General features: G+C 40.2%; 1 protein-coding gene across 1 annotated transcript; it reads right to left on the bottom strand.

The window, feature by feature from the left end:
- Positions 1 to 6095: 6095 nt before the first annotated feature.
- Positions 6096 to 11412, bottom strand: SCG2 (secretogranin II). The gene is made up of 2 exons (XM_066232593.1): positions 11274 to 11412; positions 6096 to 8413 (listed from the first exon to the last, which is right to left on the bottom strand). The coding sequence occupies exon 2, from the start codon at positions 8397 to 8399 to the stop codon at positions 6546 to 6548; it is 1854 nt and encodes a 617-aa protein (XP_066088690.1). The 5' UTR covers positions 8400 to 8413; positions 11274 to 11412; the 3' UTR covers positions 6096 to 6545.
- Positions 11413 to 12192: the final 780 nt, after the last annotated feature.

Below are 12192 nucleotides of genomic sequence, written 5' to 3'. Positions count from 1 at the left end.
AAAAGCATGTAAGAGTTGAAAATTTGGAAAGAATGGCATTGAGAAGTCAATATCTGCACAAAATACTTGAAGGAGATAAAGAGAAAAAGCACACATATATTTGGGGAACTGGTACTTCTGAAAGAGAAAACAGCACACGCACAAGTCTTGAGGGGGGAGTGTGCGTGGCAATAGTTCAGGAGCAATGAAGAGGTCAGTGCAAGTTCAAAACAGGGAGGACTGGGAAGAGTTCCAGGAAAGAGTTCAGAACTAGAGCATGTAGGGCACTGCCTATCATAACAATCCCTTTGGCTTCCACTCATTAATATTATCTGACCTTGATTATAACTGAATCATGCTGGTTGCTATTCAAAATACAGTGGAATTAGAGTGAAAGCAGGGAAAAGTAATAGAAGGATATTCCAGTAGCCCAGATGAGAGATGATCATGGTTTGCACCATGTTGGTGAGAGTGGAGGAGGTAGGAAGATGAAGTATGGATATATATATATATATATATATATATATATATATTGAGGTTGAGATGACAAGATTTGCTACCAATTTGTAAGTGGGTTCTAAGATAAAAAGAAGAGTCAGAGACAAAAGCATGGGTTTTTGTCTAAAGAACTTGAGATGCAAAAGTCTAAGAGAGAAGCTGGGATTTTGTCAAGGAGAGGGAAACCAGGAATACTTTTATGGTCACATAACTATTGAGTAATCTATTGAATATCCAGATGGGGACATCATCTAAACAGTTGAACCAATAATTTTGGAGTTCAGGGAAACACTGTGAGAGAAACATACAGTTTTGGAAGTTTCTGGTCAATAGTTGGTGGTAAAGCCATGAGTCTTGGATGAGATCACCTAAAGAAAGAGTATAAACAGGTAAGAGAATAGTTTCAAAGTCTGAGCTCTGATCTCTAATGTTCAGAGTTTGGGGAATGAGAAGGGACAGCAAAGGATATTGAGAAGGAGTAACCAATGATATAGAGGGAGAGCCAGGTATGTGTGGTGACCTAGACACCAATCCAAGAAGGTATCTACAGGAGAAAAAGTGATTACACAGTCAAATGATGCTAAGTCAAGTAAGATAAAGACTTGGAATTGGTCATTGATCATCAGATGTAGCAATGTGGAGGTAATTTTTTATCTTGACAGGAGCCATATCTATGGAAAAGTAGGGGTAAAAACATGACAAGAAGGGGCTGTACACACAAAAATTTTTTTAATTAAAAAATTGCTTTTATTGGCCCTGGCCGGATGGCTCAGTGGTAGAGCATCAGCCTGGCGTGCGGCAGTCCCGGGTTTGATTCCTAGCCAGGGCACACAGGAGAGGTACCCATCTGCTTCTCCACCCCTCCCCCTCTCCTTCCTCTCTGTCTCTTTCTTCCCCTCCCACAGCCGGGGCTCCATTGGAGCAAAGTTGGTCCGGGCGCTGAAGATGGCTCTGTGGCCTCTGCCTCAGGCGCTGGAATGCCTCTGGTTGCAACAGATTGACGCCCCAGATAGACAGAGCAATACCCCCTGGTGGGCATGCCGGGTGGATCCCAGTCGGGTGCATGCGGGAGTCTGTCTGACTGCCTCCCCGTTTCCAACTTCAGAAAAATACAAAAAATTTTAAAAAATAAAAATAAAAAAATTGCCTTTATTTAGAAGCATTCAGAACATCAAAAAAATAGCTGCAACTTTTTTTTTTGCAATCACAAAGTGATATTTTGTTAACAGAATAACAATTATTACATATAAACTGCTGCAGAGACAACTGAAGGTTAAGTACACGCAACTCTTTAAAGGGTTTTTCGGTAAAGGGAAGAGACATGGAACAGATGGTGTGAGGGGAAATGAGGTTAGAAGAGGTTTTTATTTGCTTCTTCACTTGTTGGGTTGTTTTTGCAGGTGAAAAACATTTTTTTGCATCATGCCTATTGTACGCTGATGAGGATGATACAGTAGAAAGACAAAAGTTGATGCTTAGAGGATGGAAGAGTTACTAAAACAAGGTTCTCCAGTGAGCAAGAAGTCAGGATGGCGGGCACAAGTGGTAGTCGGGAGCCCAGAGCAGTTACCCCCAAGGACAGGAAACAGTGCATCACCCCAAATGCAGAGAGGTGGATCAAACGTGAACACGGGAGTCTGTAGTCCTCCTTGGGTTGTTTTATTTTTCTCATCAAAACATGAAGCAAATGATCATGCTTCGGGTAGAGACAGGGTTAGATTTTTGCTGATGTGGGGGAAAATACAAATTATCTAAGGTGAGAGAGACGGAATGGGTGAGGGGTATATGGGATTCCGGGCGAGTATCATGGGCCACTTGAAGTCAATGAGCGTGAATAAAGTGAATCAATCAGTAATAGATATTTTCCTACTGTGTTCAGCTGTAGGAAGGCAGGTTCAAGTGGGTGCAGAGTTGGACTTAACTGGAATTCCTGTGTAGCAAAGCAATCACAATGAAACAGGAGAAACCGAAGGGAGTTACGAATGTCTACAAAGGAGTGATTGTAATGACAAACATGCCATTTAAGCTGGTCAAGGTGGGCGGTGAAGAATGCAGGGAATGAGAGAGAGCAGAAAGACGGAAGGATCCATGGGTTATATCCTTGGTGGCGGTGGGGAATTACTGGAGCAAAGGGGCTAAGGAAGGGAGGTACACCGGAAACAGGAGGTGGTTGTTAGAGTGAAATGTGCAGCATTTAGATTTAGGATAAGTTGCACTCGTTAGCAAGGAGATAAGCAAGGATATGTCTGTGCACGTGAATAGCTGGTGGAGGATGGAGCCCGGGAAGCACTGGCCAAGTCATCTTCATGGGTATCAAAATTGACAAGTATCAGACAGAAGTGTTTGAAAGAGTGACAGTGGCATGAGGAAAAGTGACCCAGGGCTGTAGATGACTATATCAGTGAGGACTAATAGACGGGTCCTGAGTGATGACATAAGACTTAAAGTCGCCAATCAATAATACAGTGTACACTTTAAATTTGCATAGTGGTACGTGTCAAATACATCTTAAGTTTTTGAAACAGATCATTACTCCACCTGTCTGGATATCCACCATCTTAGCTTGAGCTTTATTGGGATTCGATGAACCTATATTTGTGTTTTGGATCCATCTCATTTGACTTGGTTTTACTTGCACTTGCCTCAAGGATAATCCTCATTAATAACGAAGCTGTGTATTAACATACCACCATCCCTCAGAAAGGGAAGTTGAAAGAAAACCATGTCTGCTGAGCAGCAAAAAAGGAGCAAGGAAGAAAGTTCCAGGGAAAGCAGCAACTTCAGCAGCGATGGGTTTCCGTCAGAGCAAGGAGGCAAAGACCATTCAGAGAAGAGGCTGAGGGCACAGGGGATGTTGCTGATGACTGACCCTGAGTATTAAAGGACATAATGGACAATGTTATGGAACATGGGAAAGAGTAGGAACAGAGGTTCAAAAAGGTGATAAAGTTTAGGGGGGCATTGGATGTGGGAAATGGGGGTTGACTTGGACGTTTTGTCATAAAGGGTACAATCGGTTTTGTTCTAATTGTCCCCAGGGTGAGTGAGGAGGAGAGGCTGGGCAGGTGAGGGTCTTGAAGAGACCATACAGAGGGTGAGGCCCTTATGTGACTCCTGGAGGGAAGCGTGGACCCCCACAGGGGCAGTCTCTGTGGACAGGCAGTTTCTACCTCCTTCCAAGTAGCCTACGAAAGCCATCTATCTGCTTGGAGGGCTCAAGCTTCTCCACGACTTCTGCTGAAAGAGACTTTTGGAAAGAAAAGGGGGAAGTGTTGCTCTAATTCCAACTAATTTGTCATTCGCATCTTTGAATGGTATTGAGAGCTTTATTTGTTAAGCTGGGGAACTATGTACTTATGAAAAAATAGCATCTTTGGATCAGAAATAAATAAGGCTGATGACTGACTAGCTGGAGCTCGGGTGGCACTGCAGAAAGGCAGAGATGCTCGCTGACTGCTGTCGCAGGAGCCAGGTCAGGAAGATACATCCCAAATCAAACCTCTCCCCAACCGCCCACCCCGAGGCCTGAAGTGCCATCGGTAGGGAACCGTGGAATTTGAAGTCTAAAGGAGACTCTGGGAAACGAGCGTCAGTTTGTGTTGTAGTGCGATGAGCACGAGGTTTGGCACCCTCCAGGTTTGTGGGTAAATCCCATCCTGGACCCTCTTCGGCTGTGTTGTGTCAGTCACTTGCTCTCACTTCCTAACCTGCCGGGGGCACAAGTTTCTGTTGGGTGGAGACACGCCATGTTGCCAGCTCTGCTAAACGAAGGCTTATATGGAAGTAATCACACGGTTTCTTCAGTGCACCAGGAGTGACTCAATGCATGGAACGGAGCGTTGATGAGAACGTGCGATGGGCCAAAGGTGGACGTGGACTTCTGCAAAGCATGGCATGTAAATGTGTACCTACACTGGAAGCTTCAGCAGTGTCCTGGCTCTCCCCATTCACACCACTACCTTGGGGAATGGTAACTCTCTACCCTGAAAGTATTTGAGTTAAGACCCCTTACTAGAAACACCGTAGACCAGGGGTCGGGAACCTTTTTGGCTGAGAGAGCCATGAACGCCACATATTTTAAAATGTAATTCCATGAGAGCCATACAACGACCCATGTATGTTACGCATTATCCAATAAAAATTTGGTGTTGTCCCGGAGCACAGCTGAAATTGGCTCCAGCCACCCACAACCATGAACATAAACAGTAGGAAATGAATGGATTGTAATACATGAGAATGTTTTATATTTTTAACATTATTTTTTTTATTAAAGATTTGTCTGTGAGCAAGATGCAGCCATCAAAAGAGCCACATCTGGCTCACAAGCCATAGGTTCCCGATCCCTGCCGTAGACACAAATCACCTCTCAGGTCTCTTCAGCTTACAGATTATTGGATTTCATAAAATCATATGATAATTGAACAGAAGAGAGTCAAGGAAAAATTATGAAGTAGAAAAACCTACATTCTGTGTTTTCTCTCAAGGTATGCAAGCATTCTAATTGCCTTCTGACTTTTCAAAGGTCTCCTCCCTTCCCCCCCCCCACCCACCCCTACACATGTGCTCTTACTTGGAAGTGGCCCATACTAAGACTTCATCACCCCCCTCCAAAGTTGCAAGCCTCAGGGAAAAGGGCGTTTCCCAGAGATTTAGTGCAGTGAAGTGGTTAAGGATACAGGCTTTGCTAACTTACACACCGGGTGACTTTAGGCAAGTTAGTATAACCTTTCTGAGTTTTGTTTTTCCTGATGTAAAAGAGAGCTAAAAGACACTTAACAAGTGGTGTAGTAGAGACCAAATGAGGAAAAGTGTATAAAGTGTTTCATATAGGGCCTGGTGCACAATAAGCATTCAGTAAACAGTGATGATTATTTCTTTGTTTTTTTAAAACAACCATTGTCATTTTGTTGCTCTATATATTTTCTTGTTGCTAGTTTGGTTCATTTCCTGTTGCTATGTTAGGATGCTGATACCTTCCTGGCCCCCCGAAGTGACACACGTTGTCACAGTTAGGTACTGCCTCCCCCATTCAGGATTCTCTCCAGCAGGAGGGCAAGACAGAGGGCAGCTGGTGTGTTCTCACTGTGCCTGTGCCCATTTCCTTAGTTGACAGTCCGTTTGGGAGTCTCTTAACCCCTCTCAAATCTCACAAAAGAGGCAGAATCCTTGTATTCTGGGGACCAAGGTGACCCATGTATAGGTAGATTGCTCCCAGGTCTATAGTCATTTCTGATTGTCCTGAACCCAGCTCTTTTTCCCCAATGCTGGTGATGGGTACTGAAGACTTACATGTTTTTATTTATATAAATCAAGGGTAAAAGGCAATAAAAAGACAATAAAAGGCTTATTCCATAAGTTTTATATATAATAAAACCCTTAGGCAAGCATTAGATAGTGGGCTGTTAGAGTATGTTGCATTCCATGAACATGTAGCATGATCATATAGTTACGATTCATGATTTCTTACCTGGGTTGGCTGTGGAAGGTGACAATTTCCTCTTCTAGCTCCATACTGCTTGCTCCACAGTCATTGTCTCTAGTTTTCCAGAAGGAAAAGCCCACCATTGTCCAGAAATAACATTTATTAATCAAAAATAAACCACACAATAGAAAAGGCCTTGTAAATAAAACTATATATTTATAATGCTTTATTTTTTTATTTTATTTTTTGCTTCAGTACTCCACAAAACACTACAGACAGTAACAAAATAATTCAATAAATATTAAAAACTTTCAAGGGGATGATAACACTCTTTATTACATGTGAGCATACACAATGCCACGACCATTAGGTACACTATTAAACACTATCTTAGATATCTTTCTTAAGGAAGGGATATAATTACTGTTTTTATCCAGAAGTCATAATAACATTTACACGTATCAATACACAAGAGAACAACTCAGAGTTGAGTGAAGCAGACACCCCAGTGGCCATGGTTTCATCTGCTTGTACATCAAGGAAAGATATTACAGTGTTAACAAGATAGAAGTCAACACATTAAAGAGAAACGTTGGGATTTTCTGGGGGGAGAAGGGCTGAAAGTGGTGCATCTCACGAAAGCCTTTTACATATTTTCCATTGCTCTCTTAGTAATATGCTCCTTCCCCTTTTCTGCCTTTTCTTGGTTGAGGTATTCCAGCACTTTCATCAACAGATCTTCATCCAGGTACTGTCTGTTGGGAGGATTCTCACTCTTCGGGGGTCCCACGGGGAGCCGTTTGCTTACCGAGGCTGGTTTATCGGTCTCCTGTGAGCTCCCTTGATTCAGATGCTCCTTGACGGCCTGCTCGATTTGGTCCTCTTCCTGGAGGTCATCTTCAGATGAGACTTGACCAGGAACTCGCCTCACCTGGTTTGAACTCATGATCTCGGGGTATTTAACTAGCATTCTGGCCAAGTACTCTCCTAACTCTTGATCCTTGTCATTCAGACTTTCATAGGCCGTTTGTCTGTTTTCAACATCTGGCATCCAGGCACCTTTGGACAGCTGGTTTGCCTTTGACCTCCCATATGGGAGTCTCGGCAGAACCTTTTCTCCGTTATACTGACTGGGGAAATAGGAAGGCTTTTGATTGGCAGCACTCTCCATCCCTAAAAGACTTAAAATGTCCTCAACACTGAGCCCATCTGGTAGGGCCTCTGTCACAGCATGACCGGGGGGTTTAGGGTAACCATTCTTGGACAGCAGCTTATTTTGGAACATACCTGGACGGTCTAAGTCCACCTCTGAGATGTCATCCATGTCAACCGGAGGCTCGAGTTCTTGCTCGGGTTCCACTGGTCCATTTGGCTTTTCTCCTGTTTTGAGCATGTCAATTAAATCTTCAGGAGGGATCTGCAAATTCCTTGAAATGTCAATCAGCTGATAAATAGACTGAGAATCAAGTGGTTTCTCAAAAAGCCTAGCTGCCCTTTCCCCGTTTTGCCCATTCTGTGCCCTCCCACTTTCCACAGCGTTCACTAACCTTTTCAGATAGGCTATGACCTTGGAGGCATCCTCTGAGAGCTGATCTTTACTCTCTCTCCGGAGATCTTCATCCTGGAGGCCTGGCTGTCCTGAACGCTTCATTTCATTATTGACTTGTTCATTTTTTTCTATATTCTCTTTGCTGTCCCTTACCTCTTCTTGGGTTTGACTCTCTATTTTTTCCTCTACTGGGTTCCAGTCCTCTCCCCCAACCACATCTTCGTAGGCGATGTTATTGGCCTTATAGATATCATCTTCGTCATCTGTGTAAAGTTTCTGCTCTTCGTCAGCCTTCTCACGCTTCTGGTTGTTTGGTCCCGTCAGCTTTCCCAGCTCTTGGAACACAGACTCCAGTGTAGCAAGACTTTGAGGAGTGTATTGTTCCTCGACGATCTCGTTTGTGCGTTTAAAAGGGTTGTCCCTGGAATTCTCTTCATACATTAGAGGGAATCGCATGTGCTTGAGTTTTCTCTCTGGCCACTGCTGAGCCTCGTAATCGTCAGGCATGTCCATTGGAAAGTTCTTCTCTGAATTCAAGGTATAGGGCTTGTTTTCATTTCGTGCAGACTGAGGTTCATTTTCAGCCTGTCTCAGAGCTTCCAGGATTATTCTCATCCACTCATCTGCACTCAGGGAATCCCTTGAATTCTCTGGCAAGCGACCCTCATCACCATTTTCTTTCTGCTGCAGGGGAAGAGAGACGCCTTGGTAGGGATTGTAGTCGGGGCTGCTTTCCTCTTTGTGAGCTTGCTGTCGGAGCTTTTCTATGTACTCCAAAGCCCTGATCATTTCAGGATTGGGAAACCTTTGGACGTTTTCCAATCTGAGGTCTGGTTCTTTCTGAAGCAGCTGGTTTCGCTGAAATGAAGCTGCTTCGGCCCCAGAGATGAGCAAAATTAAAGGGATGAGAGACAAGGCTGCTCCAAGCCAGTGAAGCTTAGCTTCTGCCATGTTCGAAAGATGGCCTTAAAGATGGAAAACATGAGTTAGCACAAATGCAGCAGACTCGAAGATACTCTAACAAAAGCAGCAATTGCCCAGTGATGGAAGAAAAACATAGTAGAGATTACTTCACATTATACTTAGGGGAACTGTTTTTAAAATCTATAAATATGTGCTCCATGATCCTCACAAGCTAACCACAGTAGTCTAGCAAAATTATTGCCCATTTGCATTCAATTTGCATGGTATAAACTTGGTTGAAAAAAAAAAAACACTGATGTGGTTAGTATGCATTGTTTCTGTTTAATAAAGACTTTCCAAGATGAATTTCAGTTTTGTTGAATAGCATTCCTATTGAAATTATTGGCAAAAAAAAAGTAATTGGTTTAATTTAAAGCATGCATGTACACAGGCACACACATGCACACATACACACAAATAACTTTCTTAAGGTTGTATCAAAAACATGCTGTTTAGTTCCTAAATTGTCCACATAATTTTTTATAGAAATATAATAGCAATGGTATCATTACATATGATATAGTGATACAGCATGTTAGTGTCAATCATACTGAATTAGCTTGCGAATGAGTCCCCCTCACACCCTTTTTTCAGAAATAATTTATTCTCACTATGACACCAAATCCAACTATCAATTTTGGAAGGTATGTACCTTAATAACCCCCACAACATGTGTTTTCTCGGGTCTGAGTTAGTAGGCTAACCTTTAAACTTTTTTCCTGTGTAAACATATTAAAATAATAAATTGAACTGTTTTAAAATATCTATGCTTCATGTCTCTCCTAATAATTTTATTGTCACTGTCTTGCAAATGCAATCGTGGTTATATTTTTCATCAGCCCTCAAGAGTGTATAGTAAATAAAAACAGATGCTACAGGGAAAACATAAGTTTACTTAACTAGTCTATTTCTGAACTTGTGAATGTTCAGATCCAGCCTGACTTATATGTCTATTTTGGTTTGGACCTGTGAAATCTTAAATGACTCATACTGTTAAAATATCTTAAAATAAACACTATGTAATTCCCAATTTATATAAACACAGATGATATGATGAATTTTTCCTACTTAAAAATCTTCATTCATTTTTTTTCTCCACTGCCTTATTATCTCACATATGTATTAACAAGGACAATGGTCCTTACGTTTTACAATTGGCATTGCTAACACTGAGAAACTATTTTTAATACTTGCAATTTGGTGGCAAAGAAAAGTAAAGAACATTTTTAAGTTTGTTCATACTATCTTACCTGGATCATGGTTTTGTGGTATATAAGCTGTGTGGGTACAATTTTCTGTTAGCTCAAATATCAATTATAAAGAATATCATTGTTTCTTCTATCATATTGGTATTTAAATAATTTTTAAAGCCCCAAAATAGTTGTAGTTACAGAAATTTCTTTAGCACAGATGCATATATTTATTAAAATAGTTCCCATTAACCAGGTTACTTAATTTACTGAAAGAAAAATCTCTCAAAGCATGTTTAAAAAAAACAAACTTCTAAAATACTATGAATCAATGTTTACTAATAGAAATTTTATTCATAAATTTTTAGGTCTAAATAAAAATACATTATACATCATTCTTTATATTATTTCAGGATTAATTTAACCTTGGTAACTTATTTTCAACATTATCATTTAAAATGGTAATTTTAAGAACCTTTCTGAACTCATTTTCTTTTAAACTGTTATCCTGGAGTAGTCTTAACATATGAGTTATGTGCTTGTCTTTACAATAATTGTCTTGTAGGTGGGTTTTGCTGTGGAGTTCGAGAAGAATACTCAATGCAGTTATTTAAACCATAGCCTAACAAGCTTTACCCTTTGGTCATTTATAAGGTTAAGTTTGGATGACATAGTTATTGCCTTTGAGTAAGACTCAAGGGATTTCTTTCCGAGGTAGCAGTTTTTCTAAGTAGTAGAGATGATTTCAACAGCTCTAATATCTTATATATGGTTTGAACTAAAACTTCATGAGTTAAAATGTCTTTTGTATTAAAATTCAACCGGAACATGAACAAATACAGATGGCTATATCTAATTTAAGCAGTTCAACTAGTTAGGATGCAGAAAAAAAAAAACAACAACATTTGGCTCATTCAAAACCTTTAGCAAAATACTGTACAACCTTTTTTAATCAAAGCATAAAACAGCAATAGTTTATTACAGTTATGGATGGTTTCCTCATGTATTCAGAATTATCATCTCTTTTTAATTCATGGTCATATCCAATCTATAACCCAAGAAAATATTTCACTCTGAATAAAAGAAGAAGCCTGTGTTTGAGATCATTCTAAGCTTACTTTCTTGGGACTACAAATAGGAAATCATAACATAAGCTTTTCATATACCATTCAGAAAATGATTTTATATAGTTAGTTAGCTTTGAGCTCTTGCAAGGTAAATGTCAAAGAAAAAAATACATAACTCCAAATTGGTTGCCAAATTTATGACTTGTTGAGGACCTACTGTAAGCATATAAATTGTACCTCTGGCTTTGAATCTAGCTCTTGGGGGTGGGGTCAATAAATTAAGGAAAGAAACAAAATATCGATCTTGGTTAACTTTACATTAATGTGTATATTAATACTAAAATTCTTAACTTTTTCACACTTATTATGATTAAATAATATTATGGTTAAATAGGTATCCAACAGTAAGTGGTATAAGTCATAGAGTCAATCACATATATACGCATGCGGTGAGCGTCCTTCCATCGGCAGATGAGCAGCAGGTTGCTAGTCAGTTATTCTATAGATATGAGCTTGTCAAACGATCTTTTCTTCTCAGCTAGAAATTAAGGGAAGAACAAGCGATTCAGAACTTTCCAGCAAATCAAACAGAAAAGCATTCTTACCTCTTTCTTTTTATGGCAGAGAAGGTCCACAGCTTATTCCTCCGGTCCGCCGCTTGAGCTGGTCGGGCCGTTTCAGCACCCGGACAGCTCCTCGGCTTTTAGGGAGCCGCCGCGCCTGACTCCGCACTGCCACACTGACGTCACCGTGCCGAGCCACGAACCCGAGCACTAGCGAGCCTTTTCAAAGAACCCGAGAGAAAATAATCACTTCATACATTTTTTTTTAAATGCTGCATGCTTACGCCACCTGTCTTTTTGTGGCAAAAATTGCAGTTGTCTTTTTTCTTTTATCAAAATCTTTGAGGCTTGAAATAAAATGCTCTGCACAGTTTCCCCTAGAAAGAAAGAATTCTGCCGGAGACACAGCTAATCAATATAATCTCATCTGTGTCCTAGTATCTTGTAATAAGGTTTTCTTGATGCTGTTTTTCTTGTCGTCGTTATAAGAAAGTTTTACAGACAAGGATGTTTTTCTTTTTCATTGCCCACAAAGAAATTACCTTACCGTTCCCTGGTATACTCTAAGAGAAACGGAAGACGCTAGGAATATGAAGTCTTATTTTATATTGTCACCACAAGCTTTTAAACTTATACTTATTTGAATAAAACAAATACATTTTTCTCTTTTTTAAATGAGAGTAAATATTAAGGCTCTAATGACTTGGAATTTTGCTTTCGAGTTTTGATACAATTTTGAAGTGGGCATTTATCTCTAAGAGCTCAGGAATAGCAAGTTGATAATTCTATGTGAATCTGTTGTAATCTGTTACAATATCTTATCTCAAAAAAAGAAGTTAAGAAGTTGAGTGTTAATAAAAATACATTCATTAAGAAAAAACAAAAAAAAAACAATTCTTTCAGCTGCAAAAAAAAGTGACATGTAATTAGAATTCATTTTTCATTTGAGAGGAAATTGGAC

Source organism: Saccopteryx bilineata, chromosome 5, assembly GCF_036850765.1.
Source record: "Saccopteryx bilineata isolate mSacBil1 chromosome 5, mSacBil1_pri_phased_curated, whole genome shotgun sequence".
NCBI lineage: Eukaryota > Metazoa > Chordata > Mammalia > Chiroptera > Emballonuridae > Saccopteryx > Saccopteryx bilineata.
Note: the sequence above shows the minus strand (reverse complement) of the source record. Positions and strands in the feature narration are given on the sequence as shown.